This window comes from Mustela putorius, unplaced genomic scaffold, assembly GCF_011764305.1.
Source record: "Mustela putorius furo isolate JIRA1106 unplaced genomic scaffold, ASM1176430v1.1 tig00000738_pilon_pilon_pilon, whole genome shotgun sequence".
NCBI lineage: Eukaryota > Metazoa > Chordata > Mammalia > Carnivora > Mustelidae > Mustela > Mustela putorius.
In genome coordinates, this window is record NW_025421463.1 from 6,982,271 (window position 1) to 7,003,523 (window position 21,253).

General features: G+C 51.4%; 2 protein-coding genes across 4 annotated transcripts; one reads left to right on the forward strand and one right to left on the reverse strand.

Moving 5' to 3' along the window:
- Positions 1 to 1,810: 1,810 nt before the first annotated feature.
- On the reverse strand, positions 1,811 to 13,194 carry POLR2F (RNA polymerase II, I and III subunit F). The gene is made up of 5 exons (XM_004743205.3): positions 13,043 to 13,194; positions 11,155 to 11,224; positions 7,733 to 7,863; positions 2,515 to 2,586; positions 1,811 to 1,982 (listed from the first exon to the last, which is right to left on the reverse strand). The coding sequence occupies exons 1-5, from the start codon at positions 13,060 to 13,062 to the stop codon at positions 1,892 to 1,894; spliced, it is 384 nt and encodes a 127-aa protein (XP_004743262.1). The 5' UTR covers positions 13,063 to 13,194; the 3' UTR covers positions 1,811 to 1,891.
- Positions 13,195 to 13,237: 43 nt separating this feature from the next.
- Positions 13,238 to 20,819, forward strand: CUNH22orf23 (chromosome unknown C22orf23 homolog). 3 transcript variants are annotated; one of them, XM_004743202.3, is made up of 7 exons: positions 13,240 to 13,407; positions 13,745 to 13,856; positions 14,861 to 14,923; positions 18,562 to 18,744; positions 19,369 to 19,500; positions 19,702 to 19,802; positions 19,987 to 20,819. In XM_004743202.3, exons 2-7 carry the CDS (start codon positions 13,754 to 13,756, stop codon positions 20,056 to 20,058), a joined length of 654 nt encoding a protein of 217 aa, XP_004743259.1. In that variant the 5' UTR covers positions 13,240 to 13,407; positions 13,745 to 13,753; the 3' UTR covers positions 20,059 to 20,819. The 3 variants fall into 3 exon arrangements, with proteins under 3 accessions (XP_012907062.1, XP_004743259.1, XP_012907063.1); XM_013051608.2 differs by having other exon boundaries at positions 13,238 to 13,407; positions 19,702 to 20,819; XM_013051609.2 differs by having other exon boundaries at positions 13,406 to 13,535; positions 19,702 to 20,819.
- Positions 20,820 to 21,253: the final 434 nt, after the last annotated feature.

Consider the following 21,253-nt stretch of genomic DNA (forward strand, 5'->3'; position numbering starts at 1 on the left):
ACCTAGCCGTTCCCCTCTGTTGCCATGCAGGTTGCTAGTCCATTTCCAGGTGCTCACTGCTCCTGCTCTCCGTGGAGCTGTGGACAGAGCCAGTAGGGCAGAAGGGAGGGGCTCCATGGAGATGAAACCACCCCCTCCAGGACCCTGCCTCTCAAGAGATGGAGATGGACTGGGAAGTCACTGGGGATATGGAAGGAGGTAAAAATGGCCCCAGAGAGGACAAATGACCTTGGAGAAGTCGGAAGACCTGGCTCGTGCTCACGCCCTTAGACCTAAGGTTCTGGAGGTACTTGGGCCTCAGTAGGGCAGTGGCTTCTGTGTGTGGAGAGATGGGGCCAGATGTTTCTGGAAGGGACTGAAGAAGCCATACCCAGGCCTGGCCAGCTGAGCAGCAAGGGACTGACTCCCATGAAACAGGAGCAGGTTGGGAAGGGAGAGACGGGAAGAAAGCCACCCCTTCCTCCATCTCCCCTACACCCTATCCCCTAAGGGTTAACCCCCTACTCCCTCTCTCAGCCCCTTCTCTCTTCCCCCGCCCAAAGCCCATCTCCCTTTAATCACATCTGATACTGAGCGGCCCAGCAGGAACAAAGAGACCATTTAGAGAATCGGGGCCGAGAAAGTGACCCCGCACTCCGGGGCGGCCGCCTGGACGCCAGCACAAAGGCGGCATTTCAGAGCTGGAATTTCAGCACCCTACTTGATTAAAGGACTCCACAGGCTTGGAGGAGGGAGGAAGGGTGCTGAGTCCAGGGCTCCCTGGATTAACCCTTCTCCAGAGAGGCAGACACCCCTCCCACTCCTGGGGACACTTGTCACTCCCACTCTGTCCACGGCACACACAACCCGAAGGTCCTGCCTCTTGCAGAGGTTGGGCAAGCCCACTCTTCCTCCTGGAAGGGGAGCTGGCAGCAGAATGGAGGTCAAGGCTGGAATATTCAGGGAACCAACTTTCCCTCTCTGTGGGTATCGATATACACCCTCTCCCTGTCCCCCCAGGGAGGGAGGAAGCAGTAAGATTGGTCTTACTGCAGGTTGGGTAAAGCAGGATGAAGAGAGCAGGACCCAGAACCAAGGACAGAGGAAGCGCCGGTGTCGACTTCATGTCACACCTGGAACCCGGGAGCCCTGCTTCCCTGCCCACCGTCATCCCAGTCAAGGCCTCGCAGGAGCACGGGCCCTACACAGAAGGGAAGGGACATCCTGCAGAGGTAGGGAAGGAGAGGAGATGGGTGTGGTGGACCAGAAGGCCATGGAGGACAGTGGCCCGAGGAGTGGGGACAGAGTGGGGACAGGGCTGGGCAGGTGTTCGGTCCCTGCTCCAGCTGCTGCCTTGCCCGGCAGGGCTCTGCCTGGGGAGGGCGGGAGATCACTGCATCCCTAAGCTTCCTGCTGGGGCACTAGCTCCTGAAAGGGGATCCGAGCCCACGATAAGAGGCTCGAGGCAGGTCCTCAGGAAACAATGGGTGGCTTGATGAGACCTGCTCTGTGATACTCCTGAGAAGGGAGAAGCCCCTGCAGCCAGTCCCCACTGGAAAGGAAATTGGGGGTTTCCGTGGCAACCAGCTCCCTGGGCACAAAGACTCGTCTGTCTGCTGGGAAGGCAGCTGAGGTGTCTCCCCGCAGCAGCCTTTGCACTGGGGAACAGGGAGATGGAGGGAGGGACGCGGGGGATCCACGAGGAGTGAGGCCCCTGGTGCTCCTCAGTGCAGACGGTCAGGGGGCCACACGAATGGGTGTCCCTGCCAGGCAGTGGGGCAGTAACAGGGAAGGACCAAACGGGTATCAGAGAGCTGGAGGCAGAGCGGGCTAAAAGGCTGAACAGTTTATTATTTACACGTAGAAAGAATGTGAAAATAGGATGAGGCACAGTCAGGAAGACGACTCCAGCTCAGTCGGTGATGATGAGCTCGTCCACCCCCCAGTCTTCATAGCTCCCGTCCGGCAGGTATCGGCGAATGATGATGGGGATCTTTCGGGCCCTGTGGCAGGGGGATGTTACAAGTATATGAGGGTTGGTGGCCCCGGTTCTACAGCAGATGGGACAGACTGTGTGCAGAATGCCACGAAAAAGAAGTCTGGACAGCAGCCTTTTTGGACTATGAGGGTACTTTGTGGGAAAGAAATTACAATAAAAAGAAACTTCTTGCATTCTCGAGTAGGGGACAGTGGGTCTGGAAATCATATGAGAGTGGGTCTGCCATCTTATGAGAAAGAGAAAGAAGTGTGGAGGGATACTGGTAAAGCCAAGTGCGGCAGGAAGAGGGGGATTTCGACAGACAGGAGAAGACCGTGTCTCATTCAACCCACCCCCCTTCACCTGTTCCCTCCCAACCCTCTTCCTACAGGGCTGACTCCTGAACAAACTAAGGACCTATAGGAACAAGAATCACATCTCCCGAGCCAGGGGTGGGGGAGAGGGCGGGGTATGCAGCAGAGAACCTAAGGGACACCTCCCAGGGCTCTGAAGAAGTGAACCACTTCTGGGTGGTCTGGGTGGTCTGGGTGACTTACTTGAGCTCTTTCATAGCGATGAGCAAGGGATCTGTCTCCCCCTCCAGCTCCACCATCACGGGGGCACACATCCTGTAGGTATAGGGACACGTGTTGGGAGAGTAGGGCCCAGCAAGAAGACGGAGGCTCACTTCACAAATCGGATCAGATCAGCGCCCTAGTCCTCCCCAAGAAAGGTCACCTTCTAGGGAGGCAAGCAAGCATGGGGGGTGGGAAGGGGTTTGGAGGCACTGCCACAGTGACTATAATAAGCAAGTGGGAGCCAGGAGACAGGCTTTAAATTCTACCTCCAGAGACACTGAATTTCTCTCCAAATTTCAGTATCCTCACTCAAACATGGGAGACATAGAGCCCTGACTTGCCTACAATGATACAAAAATACTACTGGCTCACTTAATACTGTCTGCTGTTTCCCGCTCTTTCCACAGAGGATCTCACTTGAGGTGAGGACTCCTACAATTCTCATTTTACTGAGGAGGAAACTAAGAACAGAGACATCAGTGACTTGCCCAAGCTCACACAGCCAGTAAGTGGCAGAGCCAAGACTGGAATCCCACATGCACCTACCCACTATGCTGTAACACCTCCCATTAATAAGCTAAAGATCTATAAACTTGGGGGCGCCTGGGTGGCTTAATCGTTTAAGCATCTAAATTCAGCTCGGGTCATGATCCCAGGGTCCTAGGATAGGGCCTCACATCAGGCCCCCTATCATCGGGGAGCCTGCTTCTCTCTCTTCCTCTGCCACCCTGCCTGCTTGTACTCTCACACTTGCGCTCTATCAAATAAACAAGATCTTTAGAAAATAAAAATTTAAAAAAATAGGGCACTTGGGTGGCTCAGTCAGTTAAGCATCTGCCTTCAGCTCAGGTCACAATCCCAGGGTCCTGGGATCAAGGCGTGCATCGGGCTCCCTGCTCACCGGAAAGCCTGCTTCTCCCTCTCCCTCTGCCTGCTGCTCTGCCTACTTGTGCTCTATCAAATAAATAAAATCTAAAAAAAAAAAAAAAAAAAAAAAAAAAAAAATAGGGGCGCCTGGGTGGCTCAGTGGGTTAAAGCCTCTGCCTTCGGCTCAGGTCATAATCCCAGAGTTCTGGGATCGAGCCCTGCATTGGGCTCTCTGCTCAGCAGGGAGTTGGCTTCCTTCTCTCTCTCTGCCTGCCTCTGCCTACTTGTGATCTCTGTCAAATAAATAAATAAAATCCTTAAAAGTAAATGTCCATAAACTTAAGAAAGGTACTGTGAAAGGGCACATGTAGGCTTTCCTCACTGGGCCATAAGACATCCTTGTTGGCTCCCTTGACAAGGGCCTCCCACAGACTCCCGAGGCCAGCCCCCTCAGCAGAGTGTTCCAGCACAAAGGAACAACCACCCAAAGGCTAGTTCTAACCCAACTCCTCAGGCCTGCCTCAGGGCCCAGCCAACTCATTTTCCTTCTCTGCCCAAGCAACACCCCTCGGGATCCTGCTCTTCAACCTCCACACAGGGCCTGCGGGCAGATGCTCTCTTCTTTCCAACCCTTCTATGGCACTGGGTTCGGCCATCAGCAGAACCCAGTCCGCTCACCTCTCTAGGAGCTCCTTCTCACGCTACTTGCCTGTATTCATCCCACGTTCCCGCCATACTAAACTCCCACGGGTCCCAGACACACCCTGGGGGTTCCCTTCTGCACCCTCCAATAAGCTCTTCCTCTCCCTAGAAGCCAGGGATAGGCTCAAATTTCTCTTCTCCGGCAATCCTCTGCCCCGGAAATCCCTGCTCGGCGCCCTGCCGCATTTCCATAAGCTTCTCAATCTCACTGGATGGTAGTTGCTTATCTGGAGTCTTCTGCATTAGACCATAAGCACCTGGTGGCCTGGGACCACACGTCCTAACACAACACTTGGCCGGCAGCAGAGACTCTCAAAATGAATGGGAGGAACACCAATTCTATCCTCTAGGAAGCCACCATTCATGATTTCATCACAAGTTTACATGAATGGATCCCAAACCCCACAATCATCAGAATTACCAGAACACGCTAAAAATAGAAGCCCAGGGCCTGCTCCAGACCCTCTGAATAGCTAGTGAAGAAGCCTGAGAACCTGCATTTGCAAAGCTCGCCAGGTGATTCTGATCATAGCCAGTCTGAGAGGCACCAGTTTACACAACGTCATTTACTGATTTTTTTTTTTAAAGATTTTATTTATTTATTTGACAGACAGATCACAAGTAGGGAGAGAAGCAGGCAGAGAGAGAGGGGGAAACAGGCTCCCCGCTGAGTGGAGAGCCCGATGTGGGGCTCGATCCCAGGTCTCTGGGATCATGACCTAAGCTGAAGGCAAAGGCTTAACCCACTGAGCCACCCAGGCGCCCCTCATCTACTAATATTATTATGACTTTGATTTGTTGTTCCCTGAAAATTTCCCAGAGGCAGAGACCAAATGTTTAACCTTCCCTATACCCCTTTCAAGTGTTTAAATTTCCCACTAATTTAAAGCTTTAAAATATATAGCAAAATGGTTTTCCTGATCCATGAACACCTTATTCCTTTCAAGATATTAATAATTCAAGTCCACTCATCCAGCCTTGTGCATACAATGTGCAAATCACGAGTGTGCCCTTAGGTATTTTGTCCTGCACCAACGACCCCACAAACTTGCCAATGATCCTCAAGAAATGGCTGTGGTAAACATCGGCCACCAGGTGGTGCTAATGACCCAGAGCGACACTTCATCCAAAAAATTCAAAGAAATGTTCAGCACTTTCAAGGTGCAGGGTCCCATGCCTGGTACTAGGTGACAAGATACAGCCCTGGCTGTCGGAGGGCCTACAGCAAGCAGGGAGCCCCCGGACAGCATCCCAGCCCATAAAGAGAAGGAGCACAATAGACCCAACTAAGCTGAACCAAGCTTCTCTCCCAAAGCAAAGCAAGACCCTGGGACCGGCGGTGTACCGAATGTCCGCCTCCCAACTTTTCCCCACGCTGCCCACCAAATGCATGCTGATCTTGTGAACTTGTCACTCGAGGCACCGGTGACACCTTTCCCAGCCTTGTGCCCCCAGCTACTTGCCATTCGCCCACCACCATCCATGCTTGTCAGCCCTTCCTTGTGCTGTCTCCGGCACCCGGGATACCCTCAAAACCGCCTGCCTCTCCCCATCCTCCTGGGCTCTCCCAGGCAGACCCGCAGTGACTCCCTTCTCTCCTTCCTCGTGCCTTCTAGAAAGCACAGTACCCGGCTACTGCGGGTTCTGGTGACTTGTGAGCCATCTCCCCCAGCAGACCATCTGCAGTCAGATGGGGCCATCTGCGGTCAGCTTCCCCTCCCCAACAGGTGCGAGCCCGATACCTCACTCAGTGCTGATAGACTGTAAGCTGGCAAAGAATCATTCTACTTGTTTGAAAAATAATTTACGAGTTATTCTTTCCGCTGGATCATTTTTAGCCTGGACAAGCGCTGCCCACTGGAATGTTCTGCAGTGATGGAAATGTCCTCTATCTGCACTGTTACGGAGACCCTAGCCACGTGTGACTACTAAGCACCTGAAATGTGGCTAATTAGACTGTAAAACTGTCTAAAAATTTTTTTTTCAAAATTTTTAATTTATTTGACAGACAGAGATCACAAGTAGGCAGAGAGGCAGACAGAGAGAGCAGGGGAAGCAGGCTCCCCGCTGAGTAGAGAGCCCGATGCGGGGCCCAATTCCAGGACCCCGGGATTGTGACCCGAGCCGAAGGTACTGAGCCACCCAGGTGACCCTGAAAAACTGAACTTTAAATTTCACTTAATATTATTTGACTTAGGGATGCCTCAGTGGCTCAGGCAGTGAAGTATTTGCCTTCAGCTCAGGTCATGATCAAGGGTCCTGGAATTGAGTTCCACATCGGGCTCCTTGCTCTGCAGGGAGCCTGCTTCTCCCTCTGTCTGCTGCTCCCCCTGCTTGCGCTCACACTTGCTCTCTGACAAATAAATAAATAAAATATTAATTTTTTTTTTTTTTTACTTAAAATGGCCACATGTAGCTAGTGGCTACCATAATTGATGGTACAGACCCAGAGGATCTGACCCACAGATAATCAGAATCATCACACTGAGTGCAGCACTAATTCCACCCAGACCAGCCAGGAGTACAACCAGGCTAGAGAGAGGTCTATTACTTTGAAGGTGAGGAACAGTATGGGCCACCCATAAAACCCTGCACAAAGTGGATATGGTGGTCATCTTTACCCCAGAGAACTAGAGGCGATAAAGCCCAACACTGTTTGAAAACAAAGAAGGGAACACAGATCAGAATCTCCTCCAGCATGTAGGACTCCACAAAGCTGACCCCAGCTCTTCCTTCTAGACATTTTCCCACTATTCCCTACTTATAGCTCCCACTCCTCCAGATACCCACCATTTCCCACACCAACTTGTAAGATGTTTGGGGTCAGGGGTTCATTCCTTCAGCCTGTGTTCCCTGGGGAGGACATTCTACTAGAGTCACCAATAATGTATCTGTCCTCTCTCTGTCCCCTAACTCACTCATTCCCAGGAAGGAGGAATAATAACTCCCAAGAGGGGAGTCAGGGAGAAAAAGCTTTTACCTGGAGCCCAGGGTCGACAATTCCTGCTTTCTCAAAGCCACCTGCCTACAAGGGAGGCTGTTTTCAGGGCTCTTCATTCACCACCTTGGCAGGCAGGCTTACCCCTGAAGACACTGGCCCTGGAGGCCTGCACTGCCTATGGCTGAGAAGGTGAATATGCAATCATCGGAAGCTTTGTTCTCCACCTGTCTATCGGCTAGTTCCTGAATCTTGTCATTCTTCACCCGTCTCCTAACTTGGAAGAAAGGAAAGGTCTGGCCTGGCCTCTACATGGAGGGCCTTCCCTCTTCTCAGGACTGGCCACAGTCCACCTTGAGTCAAGAACCATCTTAAGCCTGACGGGTGTTCCCACAGTGCCCCTGACTAACCAGCCACAAGAGTCTACGGCTCCCTGTAGTCACACTTTTTTTTTCTTTGTTTTGCTTCACTAATGTGACAGGCACTCAATTTCTGTATTTTTATGTTGCTACTGTACTGTTATTCAGCTTCTCAGATGTTCCTGTTCTATTTCTCCCACTGGATCACAAACTCCCTGAGGGCATGAATCTAGTACAGTGCCCGGCACACAAAGACAACATCAGCCTTGATTAGCAGGTGAGAGCAGGGACAGTGACTGACAGAAAAGACCGTGAAGGGGCATACACTCACGCGATCTGGAGGGCGCGGGTGCCGAGTACACGGGCTCGCTCGTACTTGGTCATATACGGCGTGGTGATTCGCTTCTGGTTGGCCTGTGGTCGCTCTCCAGAGGGGAGGATCTCAACGTTCTCCTGGCCCTCCTGGGCAAAAAGACAGAAAGCATGGAAAGTCTCAGGGAGTATGTTCTGGGTTGAGGGGGAGGACGCTGGTGACAATGACGACAATCACCGCCGCCATCACCACTTATTACATTCCGGCACTCATGCCGCTACAGGTAGTGACGCCTCATTTAGTCCTCACGATGACGTCACATGGTTGGGGTGACAGTGACCATTTTAGAGGCTCAGAGTAGGGGCTGACTTAGCCAAAGGCTCAGGCCTAGTGAAAGAGAAGAACCACGACTGGGATTCAGACAGCCTGGAGATGAGGGTGGGGGGTGGGCAGGTCCTGGAGCACAGACAACAGATCTCTCTAAGCAGGAGGCAAGGAGCAAGCACTCCATCCTTCAGACAGGGTAACTGAATCAACAGGTCGGATGGCTAAGAAGTCAAAGTGAGGACAGGAATGTGCACGTACTCACACGCATTACTTTAAGCGCCTGTCATATGCCAGACACCATCACAATCGTGGTAAGACAGCAAGCTAAGCGTTTCTGTTCTCAAAGAAGTCAGCCAGCAGAGGAGACATGAGTAAACAAGACAGCAGGTGCTACAAAGGAAGGCAAGGGTGCCAAGAAGTTAACAAGAAGGTGGGGGACAGGGGCGCCTGGGTGGCTCAGTGGGTTAAGCCGCTGCCTTCGGCTCAGGTCATGATCTCAGGGTCCTGGGATCGAGTCCCGCATCAGGCTCTCTGCTCAGCAGGGAGCCTGCTTCCTTCTCTCTCCCTCTCTGCCTGCCTCTCAGTGTACTTGTAATTTCTCTCTGTCAAATAAATAAATAAAATCTTTAAAAAAAAAAATTAAAAAAAAAAAAAAAAAAAAAAGAAGGTGGGGGACATCGAACTCATGCTGGGGGTTCAGAAGACCGTCCAGAGAGGAGACTTGAGACTAGAAGAATGAGGAGGAGCTGCCAAGCCAAGAGGAAGAGAAGGGCATTTCTGGCAGGCCGGGCTGCATGCACAAAAGCACAGGGGTCAAAGAGAATGTACTACTTCGGAAGTATGATTAGAGCAAAAGGTGTGCATAGCGGTTTAGGCAGAAGAATAAATTCTAAAATAAATAGGGGCCCTTGGCTGGTTCAGTGGGTAGAGCATGTGACTTTTGATCTCAGGGTCAGGACTTTGAGTCCTATGCTGGGTGTAGAGATTACTAAAATAAAGAGAAACTTTTAAATTACAACAACAACAAAAAATTAAGTCAACAAATATTTATTGAGTACCTATGTGTCAGATAGTATTCTAAGTGCTTTAAATAGAAGAAGACAAAAAAAATTATTTCCCCTATAGAGCTGACATTATGAGAAGAGGTAACAAAATTAACAAGTAAAATTTATAGTATAAAAACAAAAGAAAAAAATAAGTAAAATTAAGAACAGAAAGTGAAAAAAGGGAGTGCCAGGATGGGTGTGTGGGAGGAGGGGAAGGACGCTACCACTTCAAATAGGATGGTCACGGAAGCCTCACCGAGGGGACACTTGGACAAAGGCCTGAGGAAGGTGAGCCATACGTCGTGTACATACATACAGGAAAAGCACTCCTGTAAGAGGGAATAGGGTGATCAAAGATCCTGAGCAGGAGTCAACCTAGTATGACAGGGACAGTAAGAAGAGATGAGAAAGCAGGTGGCCAGAGCATGGAGGACCTTGTACTTCTGTTTGGCACTTATTCTGTATGAGATGGGAAGCCCCTGGCTGAGGGTTTTGAATAGAGGACAGACACAATTTGACTTAAGATTTAAAGGATGGGGCGCCTGGGTGGCTCAGTTGGTTAAGCAGCTGCCTTCGGCTCAGGTCATGATCCTAGCGTCCTGGGATCGAGTCCCACATCGGGCTCCTTGCTCGGCGGGGAGCCTGCTTCTCCCTCTGCCTCTGCCTGTCATTCTGTCTTCCTGTGCTCGCTCTCTCTCCCTCTCTCTCTCTCTGACAAATAAATAAAATCTTAAAAAAAAAAAAAAAAAGATTTAAAGGTATCCCTGGACGCCTCGGTGGCAGAGTCAGTTAAGCATCTGCCTTCGGCTCAGGTCATGATCTCAGGGTCCTAGGATCAAGTCCCACATCGGGCTCCCCGCTCAGCAGGGAGCCTGCTTCTCCCTCACCCCTTACCCCTCCTCCTAGCTCATGCACATGAGCACACCCTTTCTCTCTCAAATAAATAACTCTTAAAAAAAAAAAAAAAAAACTTAAAGGTATCCCTATGGATGCTCTGTTGAGACTATTCTGTAGGGGCTAAGGGCAGCAGCAGACCCTATAGGAAGACCAGCAGTAATCAAGCAGGTAAGAGAGAAGACTCTGGCAGCAGGATGGCAAATTAAGCAGTGTGGAGGGAGACTGAAGGCAGGAAAATCAGTAAAACATTTCCTCAACAAAGTGAGTGAAAGCAATGAAGGCGGAAGCACTAAGAACAGAGAAAGAGAACCAGGGCTGGACCATGTGTGGGAGGCAGAACCAACAGAACAGGGATGGGGAGACCAGGATGGAGAGGAGGTTTCTGACTCGGTGAACAGGCAGCTGGGAGTACCATGCGGAAAAGAGAAAATCCAAAAAGGGGGGCTTTGGCTTCCAAGTCTAAAAAAATTGAGGGATTGTTCCCTTTCCAGGAGCCATAAAGCAGTTCTTCCTCCATTAATCACAGGACAGAAAGCTGTATGTCTTTCAGGAAGTTAGGAACCCATCCACCTAGTTATGCAAGCCAGAAACCTGGGGGTCACCCCTGTCATCTCCCGCTTTCTTAGCTCTGTATGCAATCCACCAAAATATCTTTCATCCATTTTGTCATCACCTATATTACAAGCCTAAGCCACAGGTCTCTCACCTGGATGGAGAGATGCTAAAGGTCTCTTTTACTCCTGGACCTCTCCAACTCACTCATCACTCTGAGGCCAGAACGCCCTTTCTAAAATGTACACTGGATTGGGCCCCTTTCTGCCTCAACACTTGTCAGGGGCTTCCAGTGCCTTTAGGCTAGAAAATCCTGCCTGATGTGGGCCCTTACCTCTCCAGCTTTATCCTGGCCATACCCCCCCGGCTCCTTACATACACCCTGCCACAGGGCACCTAGTACGTAACAAACATTCAACACAGGCTTGCTGCATGAATGGCGGTATTTCACCCATCAGCAAACCAAATGCCCCCAAAGCCACAGGCTATGGCCCACCCTGTTGGGCTTTTCCACCACCCAGGACTAGGACACTGCTCACTCATTCAGGCAATTATCACCAAATGGCTTATTTGGCAGCTTGGGCTGCAGAGAAAGGGAGCCCACAGCTAAATACTGACCTCCTCAGCATTCTCCAAGTCACCAAGCCCTTCATCCTCCTCCACATCATCGAAGTCGTCACCATCAAAACTGTACAAGAAGAAGAGATCAGTTAGTTGGAGCATCACACTAGAATCAAAGAAAGAAGAGATCTGTGTCTCATCTGATATGTAGAAAGGGCTCAATAAGTAACTACATAATGAGCAAATCAAACCTCTGCTCCATTTTACTCCTTCATCTTTATTCCATCAGCCCACAAATTTTGCTAGGACTCCATCACTGTTTCCGCTCTACTGGGTCATTCCCATGAATGTATAAACATGTAGTTATTTCCCCACCTTAAAAAACAAACAGGGGTGCCTGGATGGCTCAGTCACTTAAGCATCTGACTCTTGGTTTCGGTTCAGGTCATGATCTCAGGGTTGTGGGATGGAACCCCATCTGCACTCTGCGCTCAGCACGGAGTCTGCTTAAGATTGTCTCTCCCTCCCTCTTTCTCTGCCCTTCCCCACCGCTCTCCCACTCTCTCTCACATAAATACTCTTTAAAAACAAAAAATGTACTTCTCTTTTACCTCCCGCAGAGTCCTAGTTCCATGCTTCTCTTAGAAGCAAAATTCATGAGATGCTTATCTTCCCCGTCTCCAATTTCTCTCTTCTCATTCTGTCATAATCTCACTCCAGTAAGACCTTCACCCCCACAGTTTCAGCAAAACCACTCTTCTCAAGTTCATTAATGACTGCCACACTGCTAAATCCAATTGACAATTCTTGTTCTCATTTAGTTGATCTATCAGTTGGACCACTAGACAACTCCCCCACTCCCCCCCCCCCACTCAATATACTCTCCTCATTTGACTGCAAGGCCTCCTCTCTCTCCTGGGGTTCCCTACCTCACTGGCTGCTCCATCTCGGTCTCCTCTGCTGATTTCTCCTCTTCTACCAGGAGCACTCAATGCTAGAATGTTCTAACACCTGGGTCACCAGCCATCTACTCTTCCCTACTGACACTCCCCTGGTGATCTCACCTGGTTCTTAGTTCTGACTAACAAACTTAGGCTGCTGATTCCACTTTTTTTTTTTTAAGATTTTATTTATTTATTTTATTTTACTGTAAATTTTTATTATAAAATTTATTTGTTTGTTTGTTTGTTTGTTTGACAGGCAGCGATCACAAGTAGGCAGAGTGGCAGGCTCCCAGCCGAGCAGAGAGCCGGATGCGGGGCTTGATCCCACGACCCTGGGACCATGACCAGAGCTGAAGACAGAGGCTCTCACCACCCACTGAGCCACCCAGTCACCCCTGATTCCACTATTTTTATCTTCAGAGAAGACTCTCCTCCGACCACGCACATCCGGAAATCTTCACGCCCTAGCTTCTTAATCAAACCAGAATTCAAAACCACTTGTGACCACGTCTACTAGTGTCACCCCAGTCCAAGCCACTACCTCCTTTCACCGAGATTACTGCAACCCTTAACAGACATTCACACACACACACACCCCCGGGGCTCGCCAGACTGTCCCCTGGATGACTTCTGGGCTACACGCTTCTAGCGCGTACTCTCACACGACCCCGTACTATCTGTTTCAGCGCCTGTCCCCTCTCCGGGGAGCAGGGCTATGCCTAATTCACCTCAATACTCCCAATACAAAACACACAGCCCGGCTCGCCGAAAGTCTGCTGTAAGTCCTTTTCACTGCTCCTCTCTGGACCCTCGAGTCGGGCCTTTCCGTGCCCAGCCTCTCGCCCGGTCTTTACGCAGGGCTCCCCGCCCTTCCCCTCTCCAGCCCCGCGCCCCCTCAGTACCCGCAGTCCCCTCAGAGACTGCCCCTGGAGCCTGGCTCCACAGCCGCCTTCGGCCCAGGCTCCCGCTTCACCCGCCCCTTCCGAAGCTCCCGCACTCACTTGTCCTCGTTGTCTGACATGACGCCCGCAGCGACGCGACGCGGCCCGGCGCTGTAGACCCTCGCGGAGACCCACACACACCGAGCCTGACTCCCGCGCGGTGACCCGCGGACTCTACGCCTGCGCCGTGACCCAGAGACAAGTACTTCCGGGAGGCAGGCCGGAGCCGTAACTGTGCGCACGCGCCGAGAGCCGTGTGGCCGTTACCATGGTAGCCAGAGTCGCTAGTGGCGGCTCTGGTCGCGGAGGTCTGCGAATATTTGTGCGGGGTCCAGGCACGGTGCCGCTGCGGAGCCGTGTTTACGGTCTCCGGAGCCCAGCCGCTCTCTGTGGCTGGGGGTAGCCAGCCGGGGTCTTACTTTAGGGTGAGGTTTCAATTTTGGCGTATTCCCCGACGGGCACTGTCCGGACCACAGCTATCCTAACGCCCCCTTCCTCCGGAGACCGCTTCCCTGCCGCAGGCGTCGGGTCATGATGAGGTCTCCGTTCGTGTGTGTGTGTGTGTGTGGGTCTGCCTCTGTATTTGTTCGGGGTTAGGGGATCAGGCACTGTCGCGATACTGACGGCGACGTCACGATTCTCCTATGGCTCGACAGCCACCCACCCCACTCCCCGCCAGACTTTGGGTGGCGTTGTGGGGTGCGCGAGCAGAGATTGGACCTGGGAAACAAGAGTTGTGCCGTTGCGTTTTTCCCTCCTCAGAGCCCTCCCATGGCTTCCCAGGAAAGGGTGGAGACGGTGACCAAAGGAACAGAGTTCTGGCGCTGCCCTAGGCCGGCCACTTACACCCCGGGGACCTGCGAGCTGCTCAGAGGTCAGTATTTGTAAAGGACAGGAGAAGAGTGGTGGTAACAGTTAACCCTCTGCAGCTTAGTTCTCCTTTACATGACCTGCGGCTCAGCAATTGCTTAGTCATTTTATAGATAAAAAGCCTAGGGTTCAGAAAAGTTCAAGGATCCTACAACTTACAAAACTCTTGTAGACCCCATAGACCACACTTTGAATTTTCCCAGGAAGCCAGGAAGCCTCCCCACCTGCCACCACCACGGTGGAACCAACAGTTCCGCCCTTTCACAACTCCAAATACCTTTTCCTTCAATGGACGGCAAAACCTGTAGTCAGATGTTTAGTTCTTTCCCATTGGGTTAATATTCATCTACCACTCTAGACCATGAACTCCATCAGAGCAGTGATTATGCCTGTTTGGGCTCACAACTGTAGCTCCAGCCCCTGGCACATGCTTAGTAAATATTACCCATTCATTCTTTCACTCAACAACAACAAAAATTTTAAACCCACTTAACGTGCTTTAGACATTGCTCTAAGTCCTGAGGATACAGCAGTTAAAAAAAAGAAAGAAAGAAAGCAAACATTCTTGCTGTCTCATGGAACTAACATTCTAGTAGGAGGGGTACAGTAAGTAAAATATGTAGAATTTCTTTTTTTTTTAAGATTTTATTTATTTATTTGACAGAGATCACAAGTAGTCAGAGAGGCAGGCAGAGAGGGAGGGGGAAGCAGGCTCCCTGCTGAGCAGAGAGCCTGATGCAGAGCTCGATAGGGGCTCGATCCCAGGACCCTGAGATGATGACCTGAGCTGAAGGCAGAGGTTTAACTCACTGAGCCACCCACGTGCCTCAAGAATTTTGATGGTAATAAGTGCTCCAGGAAAAGACAATAAAGCAGGAAAGGGAGAGAAGGAGTACTCAGGTGCAGAATGGGGTTAGGGGATGATTCAGTTTTACACTGGCGTAGGATGAGATGAAGGGCTCTGCTTGTGGCTCGGGAGGCCTCATAGAGGTGCTTTTATCTTTGCAGTGATGATGAAGGAATCCAAACTGACTAACTTCCAACAGCGCCACATCATGGACACCATGAAAAGTAAGAGGCAGTCCACACAGGCTTCCTGGGCGGAGGGACTCCAGACCACACTTTCAATGCTCTTCCATACAAAGCGGTAGGGGGCCTCATTTTAAAAGACCAAAGAAAGGGCGCCTGGGTGGCTCAGTCGGTTGAACATCCAACTCTTGGTTTTGGCTCAGGTCATGATCTCATGGGCTGTGAGATTGAGCCCATGACGGCTCTCACTCAACAGGAGTCAGCTTGAAGGATTTTCTCCCTCTGCCCCTTCTCCTGTGCATGCTCCCTTCCTCCCTCCCTCCCTCTCATTCTTTCTCTAAAAATAAATAAATAAATCTTTATTTTTTTGAAGATTTTATTTATTTATTTGACAGACAGAGATCATAAGTAGGTGGGGGAGGGCGGGAAGCAGGCTCCCTGCTGAGCAGAGAGCCCAAAGCAGGGCTTGATCCCAGGACCCTGAGATCATGACCTGAACCAAAGGCAGAGGCTTAACCCACTGAGCCTCCCAGATGCCCCAATAAATTAATCTTTTAAAAAAAATAATAATAATAAATAAAAAGACAAAAAAAATGTGAATAGTATTTCTGACCCTTGCTCCTGGGGAATTGACCTTTTAGGATTTTAGCTTCTTCCTGGGACATGGGTCCTAGCATAACAGCAAGCCTCTTGCAGTCTATCTATCTCTAGCCAGCCTTCTAAGAGATCACACAGCCTGATCAAGACGTGCTGCCCAGCCAAAACAGTCTCCACGTGGTCGTGGCTGCCATCTGTCCCTCCCCGTTACACACATCCCACAGGAGCTCTCCAGAGGAAAGCACTGTGTGTGTGTGTGTGTGTGTGTTACTCATAGTTTTATTCAGTCACAGCTTAGCTAGCAGAAGCAAAACACTTGGCAGAATTCCAGCATAGGAGGAATGTGCAAAGGCTGTCCGCACCTTACCTTTGGCCACCCAACATATTAGTTGTTTTGAAGGAAAACCAAACCATGGAAGTACATAGGCACGACAGCAAGCTGCTCACGAAGATCTTGAACCCTACCGTGCTTCCTGAGGTTCACCTGTATCAGCATTTAATGGATCAGAGACCTGTGATGTGGCCTTGAAGAGAGAGAATGTCAGAATCTTTTCTCTGAGTCTACCAGAAGCGATTGCCTTATGTGCCAGAGAACAAGCTCATGGGAGGGCACCAGAGCAGCCACGGAAGCAAGGGGAAGGGAGGGCCAGGGAGGCGAATACCGGCAGTTCAGGTCCAGCGGTGGCCAAGGCAGGCTCTGCCACACCCGCACCGGGTCAGAGCCTCCTCGCTGGGGACAAGGACAGCTCAGGCTGTCAGAGCCTGGCGTGTTAACCCATGCCCAATCCATCACTCCCACCTCTGCACTCAGCAGTCCACGAATAATCTGGTGCACCCCGGCAGCATGACAACAAAGAGAAGGACCTAGAAATTCCACTAGATGTAAATTCCAGGAGAGGAAAGACTATGACCTTGTTCACCCCAGTACCCCCAGCAGCCAGACGCTGGATATTTACTGAAGGGCTGATTTCATTAGTGGAAAAACCAAGGTAAGGAACAGGTTTGCCAGACAGTTTTATTCTCTGAAGTTTTCTTTTTATGTATTTATTTATTTATTTAGAAAGATTTATTTATTTACTTATTTTAGAGAGAGTGGGGGGAGGGGCCGAGGGAGAGAATCTCAAGCTGACTCCACGCTCGGCGTGGAGGCTGACACCGGGCTCGATGCCCAGACCCTGAGCTCACAACCCGGGACCAAAACCAAGAGTCAGACTCTCAGGCAACTGCCCCACCCAGGTGCCCTCTTAGTTTTCTTTTTTCAAAACTTGCCTCCCACCATTGGTGTTGAGTTGGCTTTCTTCTGGAATCCCCTCTCTTTTTTTTCTCCTCTTAACCAAATCCTACTACTTGTTCTGAGGCTTCATTCGAGTTCTGTGGCAGGCCACAAATGCCCCCAAATTCCCAGAATTACTTGGGCTGTAATCATCTGCTGAGGCTGGGCCCGAGCAGGAGGCAGCACATGGCCCTGGGCATGTGGAAATAGCACGTGGAGGGAGCAGGAGGGACATTCGAGGAAGCACAGCATCTCTTCAGGGAAGAGTAGGAAAGGCGTTGCTGGGGCTCTAGGTAGAGGCTCTGGGAAGGGGAAGGTTAGTGGGAAGTAATGGCGCCTCCATCCTTCCAGGCCCTCAGGACAGACACATTGGCTCCTCTTTCACTTTCTCCCAGACCCCACATCCAATCCATCTGCTTTGGTCTGCTTGACCTCCAAACCATTCCTGATTCTGACCACCTCTGCCCTTGGCCCCCACACTGCATTTTCATCATCAGCCAGAGGACCAGGTAACTTCCCTGCCCAAAACCCTCTGATGGCTTCCCACCTCAAAGTAAAAGCCAGTCTTTCCAGAGGCCTACAAGGCCCTATGCTTCTCTTGCCCTCCCTGACCTCTGACCTCTACTCCCACTGTACCCCCGCCTTGCTCACTCCATTCCTGCCACCCTAGCTTCCGGACTGTTGCTCGAACACTCCAGACACATTACCGCCTCACAGCCTTTGCCCTAGCTATCCCTTCTGTCTAGAATGTTCTTCCCCAAGTATCTACACAGCAGAGCTACTGGGGTCTTCTCTCAAACGTTAGCCTCTTCATGGGGCCTTCCCTGCCTCCCCTATTGAAAACTGTAGATGCCGCTCTGACCTAGTCTGGCCCATCCCTCTATGGTCACAGTCTGTGTGTTTCACCCATACCCCTGCAACCCCAAATATAAGTGCCCCGAGAGCGGGACTTCGTCTTACTTTACTACTTTACCCCTGAGTCCAGGGCCTAGCACAGAGCAGATGCTCAGTACATCTTTGCTGAGTGGATGATAGAAGTTTGGAAAAGTTAGAAGAGGTAGTTGGGAGCCAGATCAACAGGTGGGGCCTGCTCTGAGCTGGGCATTGGGGCGATTGACAGGAGGGACCAGACAACCAGAGAGGAGGTGACACACTTGGCTGGCCTGGGGGAGGAGCCCCAGACCTGGGCCAAGACCACTGGGATGGACAGGAGGAGGAACTGGTTTGTATTACCACCCAAACCATCCCTCCACCTGTGGACCAAGCAGGTGTTAGGAATCCGTCTGTAGAAATAAATGCACCAGGATAGAGGCTTGATGCACAAGAATGTTTATTGCAGCATTGGTTTGAAGTAGTAAAAAAAGGGGGGGAGGAACAGCTTGAATTTTCTGAAATTAGACTAGTTGAATAAAATAAATAATGTATTCATTCTAGAAACTAGTATATAGCTATAAAAATAAGTTATATATAAATGGAGTGACCTGGAAGTTTGTCCATGATAACTTGTTAAGAGTCTCTTACAGAAGGTAACACAGTAGGAGCCAGTGTTTGAAACACGGAGGTCACATACGCACATACATCTTTGAACATATTTGTATTAATGTCAGAAAGTCTGGAACAAGACCACCAAATTCTAACCACTGCTCACTGCGGGGTGGGGGTGGGGGTTGGAGGGCAGAAGGGAAGACTTCTATACTCTTCGACTTGCTGTAACAGGTGGTATCACTTTTATAATTTCACAAAACGAAACCCAACCCAACGCAGGGGGATCCCCGCCCCCCGCACCTCACCTCGAACCTTCCTTCCCCAGGAGGAGACGCTCTGCCCCTACAGTGCAGCCCAACGTCCAGCCAGAGGGTCTTGCCTTCCAAACAGCCAGCCTCAGCCATCTACCTGCCTCCCATCCTGGCGGCCCGGCCCCACCTCCGGCCTGCCAGCTTGTGCCAAGCCAACGGGGCCTACAGCCGGGAGCCATTCAAGCCTCAAGCCACCCGTAAGTGAGAGGGCCTCCAGGGGGGCCGGAGGGCCCAGCAGCCCACGGGCCAGGCAAGCAAGTGTCTAAGGAAATTCTCTGCTGTTTATACGAATGTGCTTGAGCCTTGGCACGCCTTCGCTTGGGGTGTTCAGGGTCCAGGGGAAACCGGTTAGGTGATCCTTTTTTCTTTTCTGAGAACTCTGTAATGATTACCTGGAGGCCACCAGTCCCTGAGGAGCGTTTGGCTGTCTGGTCTCATGGCCACTGCTCTCTTAAGGTGACAGAGTCACTCCAATCCAGAGCTCCTCTGTATGCCAGCCTACTCCGTGGAGCCTTTGGCCCCCTTCCTGCTTGGCGTCCGAGGTAACTCCACGCAGCCTCTCTGCCCAGCCCGCCGTCACGGCAGGCACGGTTTTCTTAGCCTCGCTCCGCACCAGAGCCGTGTGTGGGTTCTACCTTCGTTCTCCCAGCCTTCTTGCCTGGGACAAGGCAGGTCTGTCTTGACACAAGCTCAGGGGCTCCCAGGGTGGAAGGCGCCCGGTTTGCAGAAGCCCCCTCCATGTGGCCAAGGACCCTGGAGCGAAGCATGCCATGAATGGGGCGCCCTGCCTGCCTTAATGAGGCCATTTCTGGGTCCTGCAGGAGATCTGGACAAAGAGAAGCGAAGACTCCAAAATATTTTTGCTACCGGGAAGGACTCTGAGGAATGGAAAAGAAAGCCCCCTCCCGTGCGACAGGAGGACTCAGCCCCCGAGCTGGACCGCTTTGAAGAATGTAAGCCACTGAGGGGCCACTTACGCTGGAGTGGGGGGCGTGGAGGGGCCCCATCTTCAGCGGCCAGAGTGAGAAACACTGTCTGACCCCAGAACTGCTTCCTCTCCCCGAGAGAGGCAACCTGCTGCCCCCGCCACCCGTCCCAGGAGCCTGCGGGCTCCCTACTGCCCTGGACATGGACAACCCTTCTCCCCCATCTAGTGGTAAAGGAAATCCAGGAGAGGAAAGAATTCCTGGCTGGCATGGAGGCTCTGGGACAGGGCAAACAGTACCGAGGGATCATCCTCACTGAGATCTCCCAGGTAGGAGAAGCAACAGGAAGGGGATGGGGGAGGCCCGCCATGAGCGTGCGGCAGGAGACAGGAGTGGGTGAGACAGCCGGCACCCAGGTCGGGCCCGGGTCTGGGAGTCTTCTCTAGCCTCACATCAGCAGCGGCTCCTCAAGTTCCCTCCCTGATCCCCAGCTTTCCCTGATGTCCTTTGCAGAAACTACGGGAAATGGAAGACATTGACCACAAGAGGAGTGAGGACCTTAGGAAGGCTCTTGTCACCCCTTGACCTGTCTCCAGAGACAGGGGTAGGGTAGCCCATCCTGGACCACTGGAGCTTACCCCCTGGCCAAGCAGAGCCATCACCACCTACCCTGGCCTTCAGTCACAGCAGATGGCTATGCAGCCCTGCCTTGGCCTAGGGGACCCTGGGCACACACGGCACTCTAGAAAATAGACCAACCTCAGGGAATGGGCTCGTTCTCCACGAGACTCTGTCCAGGGGGCCTGGGTCAGCTGGGCTACTGACCACAGTCACAGACACATACACATATGCACACACACACAAACTTCGAGTCTTTTCTCGGGGAAAGAGCCCATACACAGTGAAGGCAAGGCCCAATCTCACCACCTTGGGCGTGTGTCCGAGGACATCCAACAGGCCTCTTCCTCCCCCTCCCCCAACGCCCACTGTGAGTCCTCCACATCCAGTTTTCAGACCTGCAGAATGAATGACTCCTTCCTTCCTACCTGCCTTAGGACCTACTTATCTGACTTCTCACAGCCTTAGGCAAATGTTTAACCACTATGATTAATTGGCCGGTAAGACATATTTAACATAGGTCATGACATACACCATTGTGTTTTCAAAAGGATGGGCTTGTTTGTTCAAGGAGTTCGAATTTTTCAAGTACAGATGCCTTTTGGCTGTTTGTATATCTCAAGTGGAAATGAGAACCAACACTTCTCGGACACCCCACGGCCAGGGCACTGTGTCAGGGACTGAATTTCACTTGGTTCATTCTCTCAATAAAACTGTGTGAAGACGGATCACTCTCCCTGTGTGAAGCCTAAGGCTCCCCAAGACACTGTCACCAAGGTCATTCAGGATAAGATGTTAGTTCTCGGGCTTCCCACGAACCCCACAGCCTACAGAAATACAAGGGTAGGCGAGAGCTAGACCAAAGGAGCCTGGCTTGGGAGCTTTGATTCCAGCCTGTGCACTGGGAGCCCGAGTAGGACCATGGCCTCAGCTCCCACGGCTCAAGGGTGATGCCCCACCTCAGAAGCCTTTGGAGGCACCACCAACCACACAAAGTCCTCACATCTTCTGACAACCACAAGCCCTGCACTCTCCAGGACTCTTGTCACTTTCCTGTCCCCATACATCAAAACAGTTTGGAAAATTCAACCAACACTTCCACCTGGAGGGATTCGTATAATCCTACAGGCCACATGACCCAAGTTTCCGGTAGCAGAACAAA